This window comes from Chiroxiphia lanceolata, chromosome 2 (genome assembly GCF_009829145.1).
Source record: "Chiroxiphia lanceolata isolate bChiLan1 chromosome 2, bChiLan1.pri, whole genome shotgun sequence".
NCBI lineage: Eukaryota > Metazoa > Chordata > Aves > Passeriformes > Pipridae > Chiroxiphia > Chiroxiphia lanceolata.
Genome location: NC_045638.1, coordinates 96,063,857 through 96,088,220, shown reverse-complemented (window position 1 = coordinate 96,088,220; position 24,364 = coordinate 96,063,857). Strand labels below are relative to the sequence as shown.

General features: G+C 41.2%; 1 protein-coding gene across 4 annotated transcripts in view; it reads right to left on the bottom strand.

The window, feature by feature from the left end:
• The window catches only part of LSAMP (limbic system associated membrane protein), a 1,004,346-nt gene that overhangs the window by 500,826 nt on the left and 479,156 nt on the right, over positions 1-24,364 (bottom strand). For 3 of the 4 annotated variants that reach the window (XM_032681163.1, XM_032681168.1, XM_032681171.1), the window contains exon 1: positions 23,575-23,676. The exons of the other annotated variant lie outside the window; for it this stretch is intronic. In XM_032681163.1, the coding sequence (XP_032537054.1) occupies positions 23,575-23,662 (88 nt within the window). In that variant the 5' untranslated portion in view covers positions 23,663-23,676. Of the gene's footprint in view, positions 1-23,574; positions 23,677-24,364 lie in introns of those variants that run through there. 4 annotated transcript variants of the gene reach the window in all.

Below are 24,364 nucleotides of genomic sequence, written 5' to 3'. Positions count from 1 at the left end.
AAGACCTATGGAAGTAATCTAGAGTAGCTTCACAATGACAGCAGTCAAATCCCTCAGTATTCATGGAAACATATGTCAGGTTTCATGGACCTGTCTGTATGTAGTTTGTTTAAATAATCTTATACGGCTCTACTGGGGTAAATTGCCATTGTGCCAGTTTCCCACTTCTCTCAGAGGCCTGGGATTCCTGAAGGCAAACCTTCCTAGTAAAAATCAAGGTGAAGACAGCATCAAGTACTTTGGTCTTTTCCAAATGTTTTGACACCTGGTCTCTGCTCCATTCAGCAATGGTCCCACATTTTCCTACGCTGACCACACAGAGTGTTTTTATAGAAAACGTTGCTGTCTGCAGGGTTAAATTAGCTGATACTTATTTCAGGAGGAGCCCCACCTTCTACGTATCATGGTGAGCCACGCTGGTTACAGCTGTCTCCTTTATCAGCATTGCTAATACATGGTCTGGGGCTAAGTTACTGCTGCCTCCTATCAGATAATTAGTCAGTAAATCATTCAACCAACTACAAGGTATATAGCAAGGACAATGTTTCCAAACCATATTATCATCATCAGACATTTATAGTGCACTTTATCGCAAAGGATTCAGAAGATTTACATATACCCTGTAGAATAGTGACCTTTTTTTTACACCTGCTGGTAAAGTGCAGCCCTCTTACGAGGGAGGTGTCTATGTTTTTTAAAGAGTCATGTTATGGAGTAAGCTTATCACAGGAAATTGTACAGATTACTTCTGTTTCTACTTGACATTTTTAAAACAGTTCAAGGAGAATAAGTGGTCTAAGGTGGAATTTTGCAAGGAGGCTGCAGCTAAAAACCAGTCTTTTCAGTTACAAGTCAGTTATACCACGTTACAGTAACGTGAGTTTTTACAGGGGTTTGCAATTATAGTGCTAGAAAATAAAGTGGAAAATAACAGTTCTGCAATTTCTTCGTGTTTCAAACTGAGTTTTTCTCCATCTCTTTGATACACTGCCGTCTAAGCACAACCAAATAACGCCTTTAATTTAAGCCTGATAGGTTTAATGGGACAGCTCCCATGAAACCACCCAGAAGAAGTAAGAGCCTCAGTCCTTTTGTGGTTTTGTTAGTTTTGGTCATAAAAGGAGATGGAGCAAAATCATTGTGTGGCTCTGGTGACTCTGCCAGTTGGATTTAATTGAGCAATACTGATCTAGTGATGAAGTGGGAACAATGTTAACATTTAATTCTTGCAAACAGGCGACATCCATGACCAGATATCACTTTTATGTGAAACACATGCCCTCTTATGCCTTTATTACTTTAAAATCATAGAATCAGGTAAGTATTTATGTTGAAAAAGACCTATAAGTTGATTCAGTCCAACCGTAAACCTAACACTACCAAGTTCCACTAAACTATGTCCCTAAGTGACACATCTACACATCTTTTAAATATCTTCAGGGATGATGACTCAACCACTTCCCTGGGCAGCCCATTCCAATGCATGAGAGATCTTTCAGTAAATATTTTTTCCTATTATACATCCTAAACTTCCCCTGGCCATTTGAGGACATTTCCTCTTGACCTATCTCTTGTTACCTGGGAGAAGAGACAGAACCCCACCTATCTAAAACCTCCTTTCAGGTAGTTGCAGAGAGCAATGAGAGCCTCCTCGAGCCTTCCTTTCTCCAGGCTAAACACCCCTAGCTCTCTCAGCTGTGCTTGTGCTCCAGACCCTTCACCAGCTCCACTGCCCTTCTCTGGACATGCTCCAACATTGTTCTTGAAGTGAGGGGCCCAAAACAACAGACTATTTGAGATGTGGCCTCACCAGTGTCAAGTACAGGGGGAATATCCTAGTCCTGCTGTTATTCCAGGGGAATGACGATAATGCTGAGGAATTTCTCCTTCCCAGTAGCCAGATCTCATCCAAGTCCTGATTCCAATAGTAATCCCAGGACTCTTTTGGAAGGGAAAGATCTCCCAGGATGTAAAGGAGCTCAGTTTTGCTGCTCTGCTACAGGCTTTCTCATCTTGGTTCAGTTGCCCACACAGAAGTCATTTGACTTGCCTTATTGTAAGTGAGGTATCTGCACATGGCTTGCAAATATGAAATAATATATCCTCTATTCTGAAGCAGTCAGGATATCCTAGGGCATCTCAAAAGGTAGCAGATGATTTCTGGTGTGTCCATGGTAGTATTTTGGTTCAGAGTGTAAACGTGCTAATGAAGAGAATCATCAGGTTATCCCCACTGCCCAAGTCTGGATTGTGGAGCTGTCTAGACGGGCACAGACTGGATTTTTTTCTACTGAAAATACAATGTACATCATAGGTACTCCACTTGCTAATGGATATTCAATTCCCAGCTAGATCTAGTTCAAAGCAACCTTCCTCAAAAGTTTTACAGTCAGGTCCTCTGTCCTGATGTTTCAACTCTATAGATCTGCTTTTACAGGTTTATTCCTAATGCAGATACAGGCAAGTCACTAGTGCAACTCCTCATCTAGACTATACTAATTACAAACTGGGATAACTGTTCTGGTCTAATCATGGATAAGTAAATTCAAGGATACAGGGTGCTCCGATATTGCTGAAATCAGAGATGTGTGTGAAGCGAACAGGAACTGGAAGAATCATCATGTAAAGAAATGCAGTCAAATCAAAGATTCAAATTTCCATGTATGCCTGAACAGGTCCTTAACAAGGGCAAACATATTAATAGTGGCAGTCCCACTGCTGACATCAGCATCACAACTGTGCTGCTCCCCATGCCCTCTCATGCTTCTAATAATCTTTAATTGCAAATGACAATGTCCTTGATGTTAAAAAGAACAATATTTATTGAGAGGAGAGGTAGTTTTTACCTTGTGCTTACCAAAAATCATGTCTCTTTCACTGGCTTCCCTTCCCTGATCCTCATCCACTTTCCTCTTGAGATATAGCTACACAAATGCACACTTCCTCCTCATAGAAGAAAACCTGCTATTCCCTCTAGCTTTTTGCTAGCCTAAATTGAAGTTTGCCAAGCAGAACTAATACCACTGACTTGTAGACCAGTCCCATTTCCCTTGTGTCACTATTATGTGGGAAGGCTGAATGAAGAATGGCCAACTAAATATGACTGCCAGAGTTTCTTCAGGTAAAGAGAAACCTCACTTTCTTTTGCCATTATCTTCATGTGCGTTGTCATCCTCTTCTCTCCCTCCCTTTACTATGGCAAGCCCACTCAATCACAGCTTGGAAAATGTACTTTTTATTTTTCTCTCTATTTTTTGCTCTTCATCTTCTAGAGCTATAGAATTATGTTCAAGTTCATTTCTAGGATAGTATAGATCTATTTTCCCTAAAAAACTACTATGAAATGCTCAATATATTGGGGTTTATTCCAGAGACCTCCTGAAATAAAAAGAGAGCTGCAGAATCAGGGTTTCACAGCTGGGCATACAGTGTATTATATACAAACCCTCTTTAGAAACAGGCAATGGAAGAAGACTTGTTCAATCCCACCAAACACACCCTACTGGCAGAGGGCAGAGCTGATAGCAACCAGAGAAAAAGGGCTTCCAAGGGATGCAGTAGAAGCTCATTGGAAAAACAACATGAAAACGACACTCCAAAGACCTGAATTCCTTCCGTCATCGGAAATTACATAGTGGAATGGATGAAAGTCCTTTTGGAGGATGCCCCAGGAACAGAGGTTTCAGGTCTGTTGTGCTTAAATGTAACCTTTTTCTTCAAGAAGGAATGCTTCTCAGAGATGCTATACATGTTTGGTGGAATGGAATAGTTCAACTGCCCCTGTAGCCTGCTTTTCCCATTCAAAAAATCCTAGGGGTGACTTTTTGCACAGACTGGTGCCATGCAAAAGCAAAATAGTGACAGATCTGTCATGGCTACACCAGGGACAGCTGCAAAATTCCCTTGTTACAGTTCCCTACAACCACGCACAGACAGTGCCTTTGAGGTCAAGAATAAACCCCCTCAAAATGTTTGGCAAAGCAAATAACTGGCATTGAAGCTTGAGACTATGAAACAGCTTTGCTATAAAGCCCTGATATGTTCAAATCAGGAAGATACAAAACCTGATCAAAATAATAGCTATATGTGCAGATTCTCTCTCTGCTGTTAAAAAGTGTAGAGAATAAAAACAAAAGAGAAGGGGAAAATACATTTAGATAATTAGCTTTCGAATCCTGTCTGTTTGGGTGGCTTTTATCACAGTTATAAGTCTGTCTCTGTGCAAGCAAAGATATTGGCTATTAATGCTATAAAGTATTTTTCATTGCTGAGTACTCAGGTTTTGTTGCAATCCAATACTAAACTGTTATACACCTTCCTGTTGATCAAGAAAGGCTGTGATTCAGCTTCCTAAATATAGGCAGCTGATGCTATCTTAAGGACCGTAGGGTGTCCTGTTTGTGTGTCCTGAATAGCACAGGCCGTATGTTATATGTTCTGGCCTTCAATGGATATCTCAGATACCACAGAGTGTGTAAACCAGTTACAAGATACCTGAACATAGGTAGCCCAGCCACCCATGTACTTACTCAATTGGTTCACAAGCTCCAGAACACAGCATTTTTCACCAATATCCTACACTAATCATTCATTACCTATGGAGAAGAGAGGAGAATATTTACCATTAAACTTAGTATATCATGAGGCTTTGGGCTTAGGGAGAGTGGACGGAAGAAACTGGTGTGCCCGGGGGGTCCAAACTGGGTGGTGCACAACTGTGCATTTTTTCACACCAGAGCTTAAAATTCAGGTAACACACACTGGTTTAAAAGGCAGAGCTCTTTAGCTAATCCTATACCCTCAAGTAATCCAAAGTGTCAAGTTACTAGAGTCCAAGGGTTATAGAAGAGCAAAAGAGTAGGTTATGAATAATTACAGAAGGGAAGCTTGCTTAGGCCAGAAGGGCTGCAAGGGTCAGTTTATGCCCTTTACTGTTGCTAAATCAGTTTTCAGTTCTTGGGGTATTCTTTTACTTTTTTAATGGGTGGCCCATAGACAATCTGTGTGAAAGTACAGTTTTCGTGGGAGTTTGGTTTTTTTTGTTGCTTGAGGGTCTTTGTATGAATGCTTCCACAGCCATGACTGTGGCAACTGTGTGCTCTTCTCTTCAATTCAGTATTTGTGGGCATGAGACTGTTTATGTGTAACCATATGTGCTCTGCTTTCACTGCTAGGGCAGATGCATGCATTTATATTGGGAACAAATATCTCCCTCTTATCTGCTGGTGTGCTGCAGGATTCAAATCCAGCAGCAGCAGGAGGATGCAGATTCCCCCTGCCTGTCCTCCTCCTTCCCTCCTGTCACTCAGATGATAATGATCTGTGTTGTGGGCATTTGCTGGAAAGCTTTAACGTAACCATTACTTTTAGGTTGCTGGAATTGAGGTGGGCATCGAGTACTCCAATGAATACAAATTAGCTCAGATCCAAGAAAACTCCATCTTGTCTAATCTTCTCTAAGCAGTAATCTAGGAGGCACCTTGCCTGCTCTCATTTTGTATGGAAGAAGAGCAAGCACACTACAGTGCACATTACTGAAGTCTGGATTGATCTGACCTGTTCATATCCCGAGGTCTCCTAATCCTTCTCTACCTCAATGGCTGTAATCTTTCCAAGGAAGTAATATTCACAATGAGACAACTCCACCTACCCATTACTGGAGCACAAGAGGCAAAAATTTTTTCGACCTTATCAAGTCCACAAACATGTGTTCAAAACAGATATAAATCCAAGCTACAAGGTGGGGAATTCTGTTGGAAACTTCTCCAAGTTTCAGATGGAGAGGTTACATTTGAACCCATAGATTAAGCTTGCTTATTTAAATACAGAAGTTTACAGCCTCTTTTTAAAAGAGATGATGTGGAGAACATGAAAAGATGACAGAAAGTTAGGATTTTGCTTTGTTCAAATGCACTTGGGTACTGATGGTGCCAATTTTGCAAATTCTGTCTCATCACATGATGACACCCTTGAATGATAGTTCTCTTGCAGTTCCTGCATTCCAAATAAGGAACAAAAAAATCCCCAGAAAAAGGATGTTCATGCAACAGGAAAACATATCAGGAACAGAAGAAAGAAAGACCTAGGGAATGAGGAACATATTCTCTTTGTGGTCTAGAAGTGTACAAATAAACGGATACTTGTCAAAAGTAAAGATGTGCAAGACCTTGCAAAGGATGCTTATTATCAAAAGGAGTACAAATATTCTTTGGCCATATTAATAACAGGGCAGTAAAGTAAAAATACGTAGGAATCCCATGCAGTGGGCATGCAGTAAAGACTGAATATAATCTGTGCACAGACTAAAAAAATAAAGACTTGGCTTAATTTTTTTTTAATAGTGATGGTGATATTGAGTGTGGGACAAAAGCAGTGTAGCTAATGAGAACGAGAAAATGGAAGTAAACTCCAAGATAATGCTGCACTCAAGAAGGTGGAACAAAACTTTCACCCCAGAATGTTTAAAGACATGATAAGGGATATTATAGGATAAGCTGCAAGAATCTCAATACACCTATCAATACAGAAGAGTGTTACATGGCTGCAGAATACCTGATTTAAAACATTGAAATAAGTAAAAAAGGAGAAGGGGATCTGGGCAAATACAGAGTTAGTTATATGATCCTGGAGGTATGCACTGCTCTGGAATACACGCAGAAGCAATTAAAGACATCAAGGTAAGTGGAAAATAGGATAAAATGCATTATGGCTTTTCCGAAAGCTCAAAAAAGCCTGACTGCCTTTTCTGATAACTGATTTTTTAAACAAAAGAAATGTAGTAAAGACTAATCTATCACAATTTAAGTAAAGCATTGGATACAGTGTCTTATAGTGGTTTATTACTTAAGATGTAAATGATGGCATTAGTAAAGATTTTAAGGCAAATAAGGAATTGATGAAAGAGATGACCACTGGTCCGGCTGAAAGAGGAATTTATTAGTAGAGCTCCTCAAGATGTGAGACCAATTTTATTTAATATTTTCATGATTGATCTTAACATAAAAGTAGGATAGTGCTACTGAAGCAGACCAATGACACATAGTTGGAAAACACTGTCAATGCAGTGAGAGCGAGATGTATAAACAAAGAACTGTCTCACCTTGAGGACTGGTCAAACAGAAATGAGAAAAGTAAAAAGTGCAAGGTCAGGCACTACAGCAAAACTTTCTCATGCAAGTTGGGAGCTCATTACTTGGAAAGAACAGTGGAGCAGACAGACTTGGGAGTAGTAACACCTCATGGGGTGACTATGTGCATTGACAAAGTAATGGAGATGTCATTATAAAAAGCACTGGTGAGATCTTTTCTGAAAGAGATTTGAAAAGATCTTGCTCTGGTTTTGGTTTGAACCGCTCTGCTTGGATGAGCGAGGGCACAGAAATTTCACATCAGAAGGCCGCTAAAAGAGCTGATTTTATTTTTCATTTTCCAAACTGCTTCCTCTATCAGGAGGAGATGTTACTGGGTCTTCAAAAATACTTAATTATACAGGGATGGTTTTTCTCTCTTTTTCTCCATTTGTGTGAGAATTTCCAATGGCAAGAAATAATATGGCATCACAACCTCCACTGGTTCTCTACTGATTTACCCTGACTAAGAATCTGATCCTTCTTCCTTTTCTCCTGGTGAGGAAAACTGCCTTTTCACCCATCCCAATAACTCAGGCCTTTCATTTAGGCCACCACTCCAGTCCTTGTTGCTAAGGATGAAGAGATAAACTCTACAAAAGCAGCACTGAAAGAGAAATCCCTGATAAACAAATCTTGTTGCATGAATAGGAGAACATGTAGTTCTCATAAAAATGGTAATTAGAGCCCAGCTGAGGAAGCTGATTTTTTCATAATAATAATAATAAAAATAAAAAAAAGTCTCCAAGAGCATTCATTGAGGGGGAAGTTATATTTGCCAGCATTATTACTGTTATTATTGTATTACCACTAATAACGATGATAAGGCTCTTGCTAAGGGACAGGACCTTCTGTGTAACTAAGTAAACATGCCTAAAAAGGGCTCCCCTTAAGGCATGTCTTCAATTAATAAAGATGAGTGACAGATCAGCTTACAGCCTGCTGCAAGGTACCAGCTGATTGCCTCTCTAGTAACTGTCTAATGTGCTCTTCCCTTACCAGTTACACTGGTGCAAAATCATTGACCTCTGCCATGGAATGACAAAGCAGCTGGCATTTGCATAGGTAGAGGTTTCCTGGTCCAGCCCTATTTTCTCACATACCCTGTCTTCCTACCCCTATCTCGTCCATCAACTTATTTGTTCCCTCCCTCCTAGTTGCACAAGGCACCACTGTTAATTTTGCCAGAAAATGGTTTGATGGTGATAGGAAAATAAATTGATCAAACCTTCTGAACAGCAGCCATGGGAAGAAAGGAACACCCCTAGCCATTTCACAGTGACCTCTCCCTGTGCTTAAAGAAAACTCATAAGCTCTCAGCACAAATTAGCATGGTCTCATTATAAAAACAGAATTGGGGTCAGAAGAAACTAAAATGGGTAAGGGGAAAAAAATCCCATCAAAAGCAACATCTGAGACAGAAATGCCCGAACTGGGGAAGGCAAAAAAAGTAAAGCTTCAGAGGAAAGGAAGAGGCTAGAGGCAGAAGAAAAGCAAGCACAGCTTTCTTTAAAAAAAATAAAAAAAAGGCAAAGCACCCACAAAGCTACAACAGCTTTGACATCATACTGGACACTCCTGCAGAAAAGAGTTTATGTATTTTCATCCTTCATGAATTGCCATTTCCAACCCATTTGCCGTCATTGCTGCCACATGGCCTTGTCAAGCCATCGCTGTTTGATGGCCTGTGGAAAAGATGGGCATCTTAAAAGACTTCAGTTGCATAGTCTGAATTCCAAGAAAAGAAAATGTAAATGGCAACTGCACTGTTGGCATTTAGTGTAGAATACATTTCACAAACATGACATCAGTCTGCACTGTAATGGTGCTGATCCCCAGCTATGCCGAAACTTCTCTGTAGGGAAACAAAGCAGCCCAGTGCTGGCATCGGTCACCACCAAAAAAACCAGCAGCTAACTACAAAAACACGTCTCATTATGCTGCCCGGTCTGCACACTTAGCTGCAAAAAGAAAGCACCACAGGGTCCTGTTGTCAGTTCTCTCCCCAGTTTGCCATGGAGAGGGGGTGACACAGCTGAGGTCCCCAGCGAGGGCACCTGTGCAAGCGCAGCTGCTTTCCTGACAGCTCTCCCTGCCTGGGGAGCTGGACAGCTGTGGTGCAGAAGCCTTTCTTGACGGCCTCTCTACTCACACACTGTGCTGCTGCTTCTGCCTCCACTGACTTGGAGAAAGGTACGTACCTTGGAAAGGAGCCCTTTGTTATTCTCCACACTTTCTGGAGCTTTACATCCCATCCTCAAAAAAATCAATGCCAGTTTGGCATCTACTCTAAATTCTCCCTCCCACCCCTGTCCATGGCCGGCACACCCAAGCCTTGGGTCGGTCCCCAGGACACACTTAGGAGCAGATCATAGTGACTGTGTAGGCAGGAGGATGAAGCACAATGTGCCTTGCTCAGCATTGCAGGCAAGCACGAAAGCAGTGTCACTGTCTACTCTGTGGCAGTTTAAGAGACTAGTTCTGACTTAGAGAAAAAGGTAATAATGGTAGTCATGAAAGTTTCTTCCACAAGAATAAAGCCCAGAATCAGCCCCATTCATTCAATTTTCTAAGAAAGAAACACAGTAGATAGGCTCTGATATTTTTTTTCCCATCTCTACCAGAGGCTTGTGAGCCCCTCTCCCAGACCTCTTGGCCATCCAGCCTGTTTTTCCTTCAATGCAGAGAAAGGCTGTGGCTTGCTGTCACAGGGATAGCACAGCTCTATTCACACTGGGCTTTGTCACACTGCCTTCACCCTGACAGGTGACAGGAGGGATAGAAAAGGAGAAGGAATAGAAAGAAGATGGCAAGGCAGGAAATGTTACATACTAATTGTGTCAGCAGCCTAGATCTGTTGATTCACTCTTCCCCCTTGCCCTCATAAATTATTTTATTTTATTAATTTTGCCTTGGGGGAGAAAAAAAAAATAAAAAAGCTACATGAAAGAAAACAACAAATTGGACCTTGAGTTTATTTACTTCAATACTATCTCCGATCATTCTGACCCTTAAATCACCCTGCTGCAAGCAGCAGGGCCTTCCTAACATCAAAATTAATGCTCCTTGCTCCTGGCAGTGGTTAGTGGAGGTGGCATTTCATAATTCAGATGCAAAAATTAAAAGGCAAATTTGAGAGAGAAGGAGTAGGGCAACTATATTTGCTCACTCTGCTGACTAAAACCCCTCAGTGAATTCTACAACTGTCTCCCATTGGCAAAGGATCAGAACTCAGGTGTGATTTGAAAATTGCTTCCCATACAGAGTAAGAATATGGGTTTGAAAACTAGAAGTCAGGCTAGTCAAATACCTGAAGCAGTGTCATCTAGTCTCAGCAAGGGCTAAATACAACAATATTCGTGTTTTTGGTGTTGGTTGCTGTAGGATATGACCAGCACAGAAGAAATTACTGTTGTGGGGTGTGATGTAAGTGGCAAATCTACATTGATAAAGGTGGCCTCAAAGATTGAAAAAAAATAATCTATCATCTTTCTCCAAATGCAGGATGCTTGCCTAAAAAAAATATTTCTTTAAAAAAACCACATTGTAATTTTTCTTTTCCACTCTCTCCCTTCCTTTTAATATAAATCTCCTCTGTCCACCTTTCCACCCAGAAGGACTAGAAACTTTCTTTGAAAAGAAAATAACAGGAGGTTGGATTTTTATGTAATAGCTTTTCATCAAGAGCTGTGACTTTAAGAAAAATACCAACTATAACAACACTCTTGAAAAAAAGCCCCAAAATTGGCAACATTTCTAGGTCTATAAGTCACAGGGGCAAGACACATCAAGCAGCAACTCAAGCAGGTATTTCCGCACCCTAGCCCACAAAGCCTTGCGTTATTTGGAGGGGGATGCTGATCCAGTTCTCAAAGCAACACAACTGCCTTAGTGTGGCACTGCTCTAGAGGCTGGTGCTGCCTGAGAGACCAGCAGGGCAGTCCTGTGGGGCTTGTGGGCCCTGGGTTAGGAGGGCAGGGAGGTCTGGGGATTGCCACAGGTGAGCGTCAGCTGCACTGAATGTGCAAGCCAAGGCAGAGCAACAGAGCAGTCTGCAGTTCACAATCAGGGGGTGCTGCCAGCGAGATATAGAGGGGGCAAGGATGCTGTAGGAAGGTATGATAATGTCTCACAGAGGAGGTTCTGTAAAACATCATTTCCCATGGAGTAATGTTTGGATACCTGAGTCTAATCATGGAGTTAACAGCCCTTATTTGCACAACCTCACATTCGCACACAGTGGTGCATAGGATACAAATCAAACCTCTGTCTACTTACAGCCAGGATCCAGGCTATTAGGACACAGCAAGCAGCAGACCAGCCAGGATCATAGAAAGGAAAACATTTTATCTTCCAGCTCTCTATACAGTACCAAGAGACATATTTTGCACCAAAAGGCTTCCTCCCCTTTCATCATTTTCTGCCCTTGTTGTCAGTGCAGTCTGGCCCAAGAGAAGTGACTTTTAATACTTGCTGATGCTTTGTTGTTTAATCAGATGGCCACTGGAATCAAGGTTTGCTGGTTGAAGAGGCAGCTGAGCAGGGACTTTCAGAGAGTAGAAATGTCAGTTGACCTCTTGGGAGACATCCCTAATCCATCTAGAGCTTCTTCAGACACTCTTAATGATTGTTTTGTATTTAAAATGGCCAGGGAAAACGGGGTGCTTTTAAAATAAAAAGTAAATTAAACCATTGGAATGAGAAGAATGTATCTGCTAAGCTGCTGACGACCCATCTGTCTGAATTCCACCTAGCACTTAGCACACAGAAAAGGGAAGCAGGGCTAAATGCATTTAAAATCCGGTACAGATGTGAGTGAGTAGATGCAGATATTGAGTGAAAACCAGCACGGATCACTCCTCTTCCTTACCAGCCACATTTCTAGGAAGCATAGAGTGCTCCTGACTTTATGGCATACACTTTACTTCCAACCCTTAGTCATCCCCAACTGTTTCAATGCACCTCTGCCTGGCTTCCAAGCATATCTGTTACCTCAGTCCCTACTGAGCCTCTTCTCTGCTGCCGCATCTGATGCAATGGTTGTATAAAATGGAAAAAATGCTCACTAAAAACCAAGCATGCACCAGAAAGATTTCCAGGTCTGGCTTAGAACACTGTCAAATTACGGTTGAAATACAAGCCAATCTAACCCAGAGGATCTCACTGAAACTTCTGTATCGAAATTTCAGTTACACGGCAAACAAAGAATGTAGCAACTGACATTCCTGGTGCTAGAAACTCCCCACTTTAGTTTCTACAACAGTAAAAACCTATTGTGGAGTCTCATCTTTCTGGGCTAGTAAATAAGAAGTAACAGTGGTCATGCAATCTGTGGCATTTTTCCTGCTAAATCAATTCTGGGCTTAGATCTCTATATATTTATCATATATATTAAAGAAACCCTACTGCCCTAATAATTAAGCTAATCATACTATCCTCTACACAAAGTTGACAGTCCCCTTGAATGCTACATTTTAGCCATGGCTAATTTTACAAATGCAAGCAGTTTGCTTTTATGAAAGAAAGTGAAAATAAATGGCTCTGTGATACAGACAGGCATTATGATTCCTGTACTATAAATGAAAACTGAGGCACAGAGATTTCATGATTTGCAAAATGAATGCACAAAATCTCTGTGGTTGCACTAACCTTGTCTTAGCCACTGGAACAGATGTTTCCCCCTCTTGGCATTGTGTAGGTATTGTGACAGTGGACATGTCTTCCTAATGAACCATAGAGGCAGAAGCCCCTACTTCCGCAATTATTACAGAGCTCTGACCATTTTCTCAAAGATTGGAGATGTAAGATGGGTCTTGTGACCTAGTTCTAACTCACTGCATTACACGTTTACCTCTTTGCTTTCTTTGTCCCCATTCTCCTTCGCTGCTTGTGGGAATACATGTTTTCAAAGGGACCTTTCTTTCTGCTGCTCACTAGCGAGGAAGAGCAGTGAAGAATATCACTTCAGATAGGAGACAGGACTGAGCAAAACACCATACAAAATGGTACCCACCTGAAAGCATGGCCAGGAGGACTTAATAAAGATGTGAATTCAGCCTTTTAACTCTAACCAATGGGTATCAGGGACACAAATTTCAATGCAACAAAACTCCATGCCAATTTTTACATAGTGCTACCCTCTGCAAAATAGCAATCACAGGAAGAACTGGGTTCAATTGTGGTCCATGCAAAGAATCCCCTGTGAACAGTCAGGCTCCTGAAAAGCTTTGACAGAGGACGGCCAGTGAGTTCATCTCTTTACAACCCAGTGGCTCAAAGAGACATCTCTGCCTTCAGTCAGCACTCAGATGTACCGCAACGTTTCCCTTTGTGAAACAGAATAGACGCCTCCAAAGACAGCGAGCATTGTCCATGCAGGCATAAAGCAATATTTGGACATGCTGAATGGCTTCCTAAGATGAGAAAAAGTGCTGAAGAAACACTAAATTATGACAGATGGGAGCCCTAGAAATGCAACTACCCCCAAACTGGAAAATGAAAAGCCAGCACAAAGGGCAGGCATAACAATAGAATTTAGGCATAACGAAATGCACGCCATTTAATGTGGAGTGCACTGAAGCTTCGATCCATAAGTCAAAATCCTAGTCATTAAATAGCCTCATTTAAAAAGTTTTAAAGCAATTAAAATAAATTAGAAACTTCACAGGAGGACGAAATCACTGAAAAGGATAAGAAGCACTTTATGCCAGGCTCCGCTTCTGACAGTGTCGTGCCCATGAGGCCAGATTTTTATTTGAGAAGAGCTCAGGGCCAGATTTTCAAGGGCTCTGCACCAATAATTAGGGACAGATTTTTCCAAACTGTTCAGCTTCCATTATCCAAATAAAGGCCAGATACACCAAAGTGTTCAGGGTCCAGCAATTCCTACTGTGACAGTTACAGACACAACATGACCAGCTTTTTCAGAAACGTGACCATTTATTTCACTGTCTGCCAAGGGAGGCAGTGGCCTATTTAAAGGCCATCTTCTAGGGTTTTTCGCATCATGTTGGAAGTGGAATGATTTTAAAGTCCTAGTAACAGTGAGAAGGCCCCAACTTTGCCAAGTCAGAGACAGCATAGTCTTAAAAGATAAGTGGAACAAGACCCGCTGCTTTTACTCTACTAATTCCTGCTCAAGAGACATCATCAACCTCCATACGAAGCACTTCAGAGCTGACTGCAGAAGCAAACTTGTGAAATTATAATGCTGCCTCCAGCCATTTTGCAAAGCTAGATACATCATTTGTAGTACACCAGAGTAGGAATCTTTCTCTAAAAGAGAAAAATCCCTTAGCAGTGCTGCTAACAGTGAGAGAACACAATAGGACTTTTTCAGCTTTTAAGCTGGTAATAGCTCAACTTGGAAGTGAAACAGACTGAGGTGACCCTACAGCCAGACCACAGACCACCAGACTTGAAAACTGTGGGGAGTTTGTTTCCTCTCAGATCATCCTAAAATGGATGTTGCAATTCTTCCTAGTGTCAAAGTCTTTTGGATCAGGGCTGTTGTACATACAGGAGGTGGTGCAGAGGAGCAGTACTTCGCAAATCCAAACCCTGTAGCTCAGCAATGCTTACTTGCCCACAAACTGTGGGCTTTCAGAGAGAAACTTTCTAGAGAAACATGGGATTCTTTCCCTCTAAAGTAATTTCTGTTCTTTCTGGAAGCAACATTGGTGAACTTCTTCAGTATTTTACACATCTGTAAAGCAGAACAAACCAATATTCTCAGAACACTGCACACGCACTAATACTTAGCACTATACCTGCCCAAGGGAGTTAGTGACCAGTGCCTCCATATAGACCACTCCACAGCAAAAGAGTAAAAGTGAGGTTCTAGCTCTAAGGAAATGCAGAGTGCCTTTCAAACAGTGAGAATACCCAAGAATTTGTTACCTGGAGTTGCTATGGGAGCAACAAGGTGCCTCACGTTAGTTCCAACTAGGACCGAGAAGTAGCTGCAATACACTAGAGAGTGAGTGGAACAGGAGACTTCAATGAACAAACCACAGTTATACGCAGGCAGGATTATGGAAGAAGTCTGGGCTGAGGCCTATGGATGGCTGGTAAGATGCATAGAAAAGCCAACACACCAAAAAGGTCAATTTTCGCCGATCTGCAGTGTTCACAGCTATGTTTTCTTAGTCAAACATATGAGCTATGGAAAGTACTCTCACCAGCAACCAAACAGCTTAGGAGCCCTTCATCACATTTACTTTCATTAGACCTGAGGCCTTTTGTACCTAAAACAGGATAATGAGACCAGCACATCTAAGTTTCTTAAATCCTCTCTGATATTTCTGATTTTTTCTGTCTTCTAACACTCATTTAAAACAACCAGAAGGAGTGCGGAGCAAAAAGTGCTCTGTTTTTTCCTGATACTTATGTCTTCCATATCCATTTTTACCAATGAGAAATTAAAATCCACTGCCAGTACAGAACCATTAAAACATCTCACAGCTACAGCTGGACAAGGCAAACTGGGTACCTCAGAGCATGAGAGGACAAGAACTTAAGTATTCCAGTGCTCCTAGTTCACTGGTGGTTCCATGGTAGCTAGATATCATTGCTATCTAATCATACATTTGATGACCTGTAACAGCTGGATTTGAGAGCAACCCATTTAGTGCATTGCAGAGAGAAATGCAGGGCACTAAAGAAATTGCTGCCAAAAAAAAAATCTCAGAAAAGACAAGCTGAAGCTGTAAGTTTTTACTTGTAAAACTGACTCCAGCAATTTTCTCCAGAGTAAAGTCAAGTGGGGCAGTAAGAGGAATGTGCACCTTTACTGCTCATTGTGATACAAAGAGAACGTATCTCCCCTTGGAATTAAATGTTTGCAATTGTATACTACAGAGTATATTATAGTTTAGTAAAGTACACCACAGAGAAGCATTGTGACACATTCCTGTTGGACCCAGTTTAAAAAAGAAAAAAAAAGTAAAGGAAAAAAAAGAAGGGGGGGGAGAGAAAAAAAGAAATTAATTCAATCTGTGCTGTCCAGGCTTGAAAGGAAATCTTTTCTTCTGCATTGCCACCTTCATCCATTGTAACTGCACCAGATATCCCTAATTTCCTTCACTGCAGAGCAGCAAGCAGGTGCATAGCAGGATGTGTATTAAACCACACCGTCCCTCCTTTATGCTGCCTGTTCCCTGTGGGGGCAAGATAATTACATCCAACCTAAGAAAACATCAATATTTTATTTTTAATGAGCTGGGCAGACCCAATTATCTCAGTAGGCTGTTAATAAGTGAAATCGTGAAGTACGGCTGCAGCTTTGATGGAAACAGAGTCATCTCTAAAATGGGAATTTCTGACACACAGAGTGTTAAATAAGATGCCAGACTGCTGGAAGTTAGTCAGAGAAAGAGTGTTTAAGAAAGAAAATTTGCCTTAGTAGCATCTCTTGGTATTCAAAGATAATAAGTAAAACCCAAAGAATCGTCATATCAGCTTAAAAATCACAACTCCTGAAATAATAATGTATAGTGTTTTTCAGTGCCATTCTGATTCTTGATGTTTTGTGTTTCATATAATAAATTTTTCTTCCCCCAAACAGCGATAAGAAATGTCTCTTTACCTTTTTTTTTTTATTAGAAGTAAACATTCTCGTGGAAACATGAGACAATAGAAAATAGGATTTAAGATTAAAAAACTAAAAGGTAGGACAAGACTTGCCATCACTGTGTGGTGGACTGAACCACACATTGGCAGGGAATGGCCACTTTTCTCTTTAGTCTTGCAAAAGGTTTGGTTCAGGAAGCACATTAATCTCTTGTTCTTCCCTTCCCTCTCTTGCTGTCCCCCTCAGAATATGCTTTTTTCATTCGCATGTTAAAAAGCAGATAGAATACAAGAAGATCTCAAAAGATCAATGGATGAATTTTCAAGAATACTCAAAACTTACTTACCACATAGCCAACAATAGCAACTGGAGAGAGAATTCAAAATGTGATGGAAAAAATACAAACATGCCTCCTCCCTCAATATTCTGCTTGCAGCTGAACTCTATCAGTACAGAGAGCCTAGCTACACTTATAATTCAAATTTTATTTTTGTATTTAAGCTGAATTCCAGGTTCAAAATGGAAGGAAGATAATTTATTCTCTAAGCTACATATTAGATATTAATCATCAAGTGAAATCTATAAGCACTTTGTTTCCTCCTGAATCTCAGCAGGTATGTTCTTTTCATAAACCAGAGAACCAAATTTACGCTTCCAGCTTCTGCCTCAGATTACCACGAGATTACTTAGTTTTTCAGATCTCAGATAATCTTTTTTTTGGAGGTGGAGGATAAAGATAAACATGCAAATAGTGCTGTGTCCTACCCTCCAGTAAAGCCAATGTCCACCACAGCAAAACATCAAATACAAGTGTATTTGGCAGGTGTGCTAGTGAGCTCAACAGTATTTGTTTTCTAGTCCATAAATGTAGATAATATAAATGTGGCTACAAGTACCAACTGAGCCACATGTGAACCTTGAGCTCTCATCCGTGTGAAGCGGTTTCTCCATCTTTTCCAATCATTTCATTAGGATCAGTACTGCTATTAGTGAAACAAATCTAGTCTTTGGGAATCAGGGTATTCAATTCAACCTCCAAATGAACAGCTGCTCCTAAGAGAAAGCCAGCCCCTGGTTTCATATCTAACATGCCAGCTCTTGGTTTTATCATTCCTTTTTCCCTTTAATAATTCTGACAAATGTGGAACAATTCTAAATATGGTTCTGTAGCTATGGCTCTCATCAAAAGAAATCCATGTATTAGTGTAATCATTTTACTGACATTCCAGACACTCAGCTGTATGACCTTGCAGTTCATTTTAAAGGGCAAGAGCAGAATTAGCATCCCCAGCCAGTTCAGTAAAATAAACATAAACCATATAATAAAAAAGAAAAGGGGAAAAAAAAGTTTTCAAACTTTGAACTCCCCTAATCAGTTGTATTTCACTAAAAGCTATCCTTCTTAAGACTTCTTTCTGACTTGACTGCCCATCCTAATCGTAGAAAATCAGACATTTAATTCTGGGAAGATGTAAAGGCACAATACAGACTTTCATCCAAAGCTGTTTCTTCTTGTTGGACTCCAAAAACAGTTTCCAGGCTTCCAAAGACTCTTTGCCAGCTCTGATTAGAAGCCACACTGGCTGACACAGTAATTGCTCTATAATCATATCTTCAGTACCCTGACCTGGTTTATGCATACAATCTATATTCTAATAGCAGTCAACAGGTCACCAGTTAATAAAAATACCATTAACATCCCCCTGTGAGAAAAAAGGGAGATATTCATCTCACTAGGCCAGTGGTGGGCCAATATAATTTCTGTGGCTGTTAGTGTAATTAACTCTGCCGGCATGTGGATCTCCCTGGAGGACAATGCAAGCACAGAATGACCTTGCTGGGAGTCCTCACTGGTGGTACTATGCGGGGCACAAAGATTTACAGGACTCAGGTCAGAGAAGAGTGGGTGCTTCCAACAGCCTGACCTCTCAGCAAAGAAAATCTCATCAGTTATAGGATGCTGCGCAGCATATCTGGCTTCAACTGTAAAACAAAGGCAGGGATGGCCACAACATGGGCAGCCAGAACTGATATCCTGTGCAGTGCTGTTCCAGCAGTGTCTAAAGGGCAGGCAATGAGAGAGAAAGTGAGCAGCCAGGTGAGCCAGGTAGGCAGGAAAGTGGTAGGGAAACGAATTTATGAATGGGTAGGCAGCTTTTCCATTCAGACTAAATGTCACCCATGTAAATGCAGTTTGTGTGGCACATGTTACAGCCATTATATGTAGGTCAGAGGAGTATTAGAAAATTTCACAGGTTTCCCAGAAATAGCCTTAGAGGTCTGTGTTGCTATCTGAACACTTAACATAGGCATATACAGTATCCATGAACAGAAAGCTCTGTATATACCACAAGATACAAGATGCCTAGTGTAGAAGGCCCTTTTGTGAAATAGGTTTGTGGGAAGAGATACCACCTCTTCCAATCCCAGAAACCAGTGTAAGGACACACGCCAAAGAAACCAGGCGATGCAAGACTATAAGAAATAAATTCCTGAGAAGAACTTGGGCTTGCAAGTCAAAAAGTAGATACAGTGGGGGGATATACATTATCCTCAGTTTCTAGGTTTGTTCACAAACTCTTCACACTGTTTCCCAGTTTTACTGTCTGACACGGTTTGAATCCCAGGAAAATGCATCCCAAAGAGAAGACCCAGGCTGACACTCTCTTGCAATGCGGACTTAACTCCAGTCTAATCCATCTCTGCATGCAAGAATCATTCAACTGGAAACAGACCAAGACCTAGCAGAACTCATCTCACATAGAAGTCCTGTTCCAAGATCAAAGTCAGCTCCCAGCAAATAAATGTCCTGCATTTAACTACTCTAACACACCTCCTCCAAATCATCTCAGATCCAGATCATTGCACTGCCCGCACAGATACATTTACATTTTACTCCACCTACGCACGTTCACCTGGACCCATGCCCAGGAGACATGAAGGACCGTCCCCTCCCCTCCTCAATTTAGCATCTATCAAAGGTCCTCTTGTCCTCTGGTTCCTTTTCCCCTTTACTTGAACAGCACCATGGTACACATTTGGAGACTTCCACGGTTGTTTTATAGCCAGATGAAAGGACAGGACCAAGAGAGAGCTGCTGACTGGATTTGTTCCACCAGTTGACACAAACCGAGGCAGACAGGCACTTTAAAGACAGCATGTCATTGTCAGATGAGACTTGCCAGCATTTCAAAACATCTCGATCTCCAGGGGCCCATAAGAGCTCTGATGTTGTGCCACACTCCAGATTCTTTCTGACCAGTGTTGATCCCATTATATTGGTAATGTTGACAGCGGTGGACAAAACTGACTGCTATGTAAAAAGAAGGCCAAAACATTTTCTTCTTTCCTCCTGTGCTCTCTGCATGATCTGGGAGCTTATAAATTTACTGTATTAAACCCTAAGCAAATCCATACCAGATTCACATGACAATTTGCAGATCTTAAGGATCCAGTTTGATTTTAACTGTCAAATTATATTCAATTCAGAGGTGTTAAAAGACGGCCCTTGTTGCTAAATTTAGGGTAAAACAGAGCATACTGCACTGGGCAAGGAGTGTTTGAATGTTTTGTGCCAATGCATGGGGTTCTTCATTCTCAGGAACACCGCACTCAGCTTAATCACTTAGGAGGATCACTACAGCACAGTAGATTCAACTACACTGATCCATGGAAGAAGAGCACTAAGAACCGGAAAGCAACATGGGGAGAAGAGGGCCAAGCACTCTAGAGAGAAAAGAGCAACCGCAAAAGTGACTGGATCAGGATGAATTTTTTCACATCATTTCCCAGAACAGCAGACTAGAAATGGAAATTCTATGCAGCATAGTTTGTAACTGAATTATCCACTGACTGCACGCAATATGTCTTTATATACCACATAGCTAACAAGATTAAGGAAATGCAATCTACATAGCTGATAAATAACCCAGGTAGAATCCACTTTCAAAGACAATCAGGCACCAGCTTTATTATAAATCAAAAAAAATTGCAAACACACAAAAGAAGTATGTTAGACAGAGAGGAATAACTTAGCAATCAAGACAGAAGATCAGCAAAAGAACAGAATGCGAAAGAATGCCAGAAAAGAAGGAGAGAAGCAAATGAATTGGTGGATAATATGGGAAGCAAGGGAATGAAGAGGGAAGGCTCAGTAGCCCGAATGCTCTTATGCTTTTTGTAACCAAATTTGTAGGAATTTTCAGACATGGCCGCAGCCTTAGGATCTTACTATGCTATATAAATGTTCACATTTTTCCAAATTATTTCACGACTTCCTTTTCTGATCTCTCAGCATGGCAATTAAAATCTGTCTACAGTACTGTTTTGTCACAGTCCTGCCTACTGTTTGCTTTGCTTGCAGGGTACAGCATCATTAGCCGTAAGGATCACCATCCACTTGGCCACCTAATGGTGTTCCTTCCAGTGCATTTGGGAGAATCTGGCAGGTCTCTGCTCTAGCCTCAGTGAGAGACTAAAGAGCCCAGAAGATATGCAATCTGGAACAGTACAGTGCAGAACTTGAAAGAGAAAAAAGACAAAACAAAACAAGAAACAGGATGCATGAACTTCAGTTGTGAGCTCAGTTCACTAAAATGGTCACTATCAGAGATAACATCAGCTGACTATACTGTGTATGGATACTATTATGCCAACTACCTTCCTGTTGGTTACAGATGAGGATAAAGGGCTTTCTGCAGGCCCTAGGATTCCCCCAAAACCTGGTATATAGATGTTTTTTGGGAAGTGAGTTGCAAAAGAGCAAAACCAATCCAGAAAGACTACCACACAAGCAGAAAAAGGTCTAGTTAAAAAAGGAAAAAAAAAATCAAAAATAAAAACTGAGCCCCCATGAAATGGTGCTCAAGGTTTTCATTTCCCAGTAGAATGATATTTCTAATAGGTTTCCATTAATAAGGGCAGTCTAGCTCTATGGGAAGTAATAATGAAAAGCGTTTCTTCCCTATGAATTTCGGTTTCATGGTATGTTCATAAACATGGTCCAAGTGCAGGACACCGTAGCTGCATTTTATCTGGCTAAGCCAGATAAGCCCAGCTGAAACCTGGGCTAAGTCCTGCTGAAGCCCGTCTGTGAGGCTAGGACGATGACAAAAAGCTAATTATCTTAGAGAAATGATGGACACCCGTGAAGATAAAAAACGCAGAGGCAAGAATATTCCCTTGAATTAAATCAGGACAAGGAGCAGCAGACTTGCCAAGAAGGTAGGCACTAAACCCCAAGAGAAAATTTATTCTGTTATTTGACATTATTACCTAATGTAAGCAAAATTTTCTTTTCAGGAATCACATGCTGCCCTAAAACATGGATGAGGGCTTGACCACAGTCCTGCAGCTCTCAGGTGACATATACAGGTACATATATCTGCCATTTTTCTAGGGAACAGAAATCGAATGATAGTTTCCTTTCCCTTCCAACAAGATTTTTCCTACCCTCTGGAGATGCTCACCTCCCTTACCTTTCTTTACTAGAGATGAGGCTTTTCGTATACAAAAATTTGCTTAAAGATACCCATGTTCTTGAATGCTGAATTACCTCGCTGACCATAAGGCATTAAAGATTTGAGGGAGTAGATCCAAAGTCTCTCCCAGCTCATGGGAGCTGTTCCAACTCAGGACAATGAAAAACAGACATGGTCCATGTCTTCAGTTGTGTTGTCTCTAGTTCTTAAAAAAAGAAAAAAAAGAGAGAGATCTCTCCCAGCAAGCAGAGATGAGCCAGGATCTATACACTGACTGTATATGAAACAAAGTGGTGAACTCTTTTCTTCCCTTGCAGCTTTGTAACTGTCTTCATAAAAGTAAAAATAAAATTAAATTTTAAAAAACCACACACAAAAATAAAAGAGTAAGGTTGCTGTCTGCCTTCAGAAAGATGTTTGTTTTCCAGAAGAATCTACTTTACTTCAAAACCACTCTAAATAAAAGTAATAGATGAGAAATTTGTCATAAATATATTTAATGCATGTGCTTATATCACCTTGCTCCACTGGGAAACAAACAAGCACCACATCAGCACAAAAGCATATCATTTAGTACCATGCTTATAATGGACTGTATAGTATATACAGCAAAACTGAACTAGAGGTGAAGTCAACGATCCAAAGCTAATAAAACAATAAATTACAATAATAAATAAAAGCTGCCAGAGAGGAGAAAGACCCATCATCTCCACCAGTATGTCCATTTACCAAGCACAGGACTGCTCCCTGCAATTTCTGACCTAGAGAGTTTTAAACATCTCAAACAATAGCATTCCCAGCACTTCCCTTGAGTAGCTCAATTCATCTCACTGCCAAGGAGCTTTGCCCCAAGTGTTGTTCTGAATTTTCTTTTGCTTGGTTGTCACTGTGTTCTCAAAACAATCCCCCACTGGGTGAATCAGAAGTCAGCCAGAGGAAGAGAAATATAGAAAACCTTGTCCAGGGAGCTCCTTGCACTTGATGAGGTAAGCTATGAAATGTGGCTATATGGATTTCTGGAGTGTCCAAATATCCAACAATCTATGAAGGCAAAAAGAGTAACAAAGGTCACAATACTTTTGGGCTGAGATTTAAGCCGTTCTTCTAGAAAGTATCTACTAATCCTCTGGGGAGGTCTGGAGAAGGACTGGAAACAACAGGAGCAAAAGGTGGAAGATGCCAGGATGCAGGTCATGGGATGTAAGCTGCTCTTTGGCATCAAGGGGACTGTTGCCACCTGGGACTGAGGACAGTGGCCCCAAACTGAAGCAACGGCGGGTGTATTTCTGAATGACTGTGGGTTATTACTAAATGCAAATAAAAGATTTACAGATAGAAATATGGGAGGACTGCTTAGTAATCACTGACAGATCTATTTCACAGGTTATGATGTTACCATTCCAGAGAGTCCTGTTTTCCTCCTGTTTGGAGAAGCCAGAGAGATCCCAGTATAGCATCTGCCAGAGTGCCTTAGAACCATTCATAAGCACTTTATGCACTTACCTAGAAGAGATGAAAATAAAACACAAACATAAGCACATGACAGAAGACAGAGCTCACACCAGCAGCTACACCACCTTCACTCAGCCCCCTGCCTCCCTGTCACACTGTAGGTTGGGAAGGACCTTTTGTGTTTTGGTTGCAAGGGTGGCAGCCTAGACAGAGCCCCCTTTTCTGGGCTCTTCGCAAGGCAGTTACACTGAATATTCAGTGACTTATCTTCTCTCCTGAGGCTTTTGCTCTCCATGGTTCACTGCTGATGCAAGCTGAAGCCAAAGAAGAAATGACAGGTGCCTGAAATTCACCTTTTCCTTCTGTTCCTCCCTCTTCCTTCCAGTGCTTTTACTTTGATCTGCTACCATTTACCATTTCCTCTCCCTACATCTATGGCTGCTTCACAGTGAGGTTTCATCGCAACCCAACACTATCCCTTTTGAGCAAATCCCATTTGGTCACAAGTTCTAGCTCAATTTCCTTGTATGCTTTTTTAGAGCTCGGCATTCCTTTCTCAGCTGCCAGCACCCACAACCTGTCCCTAATTGCAACTGGCAGTACCTCTGCAATAAGGTACTGTTCCTCTCTGCCAGTCTTTTCAGGCCATTTAAGCAAAAGCACCTTTTCCAAAACTGGCTCCTCAGCTGACTAAATCCTCACAGCCACTGAACAGCTGACTAGTAAGGAGTCCC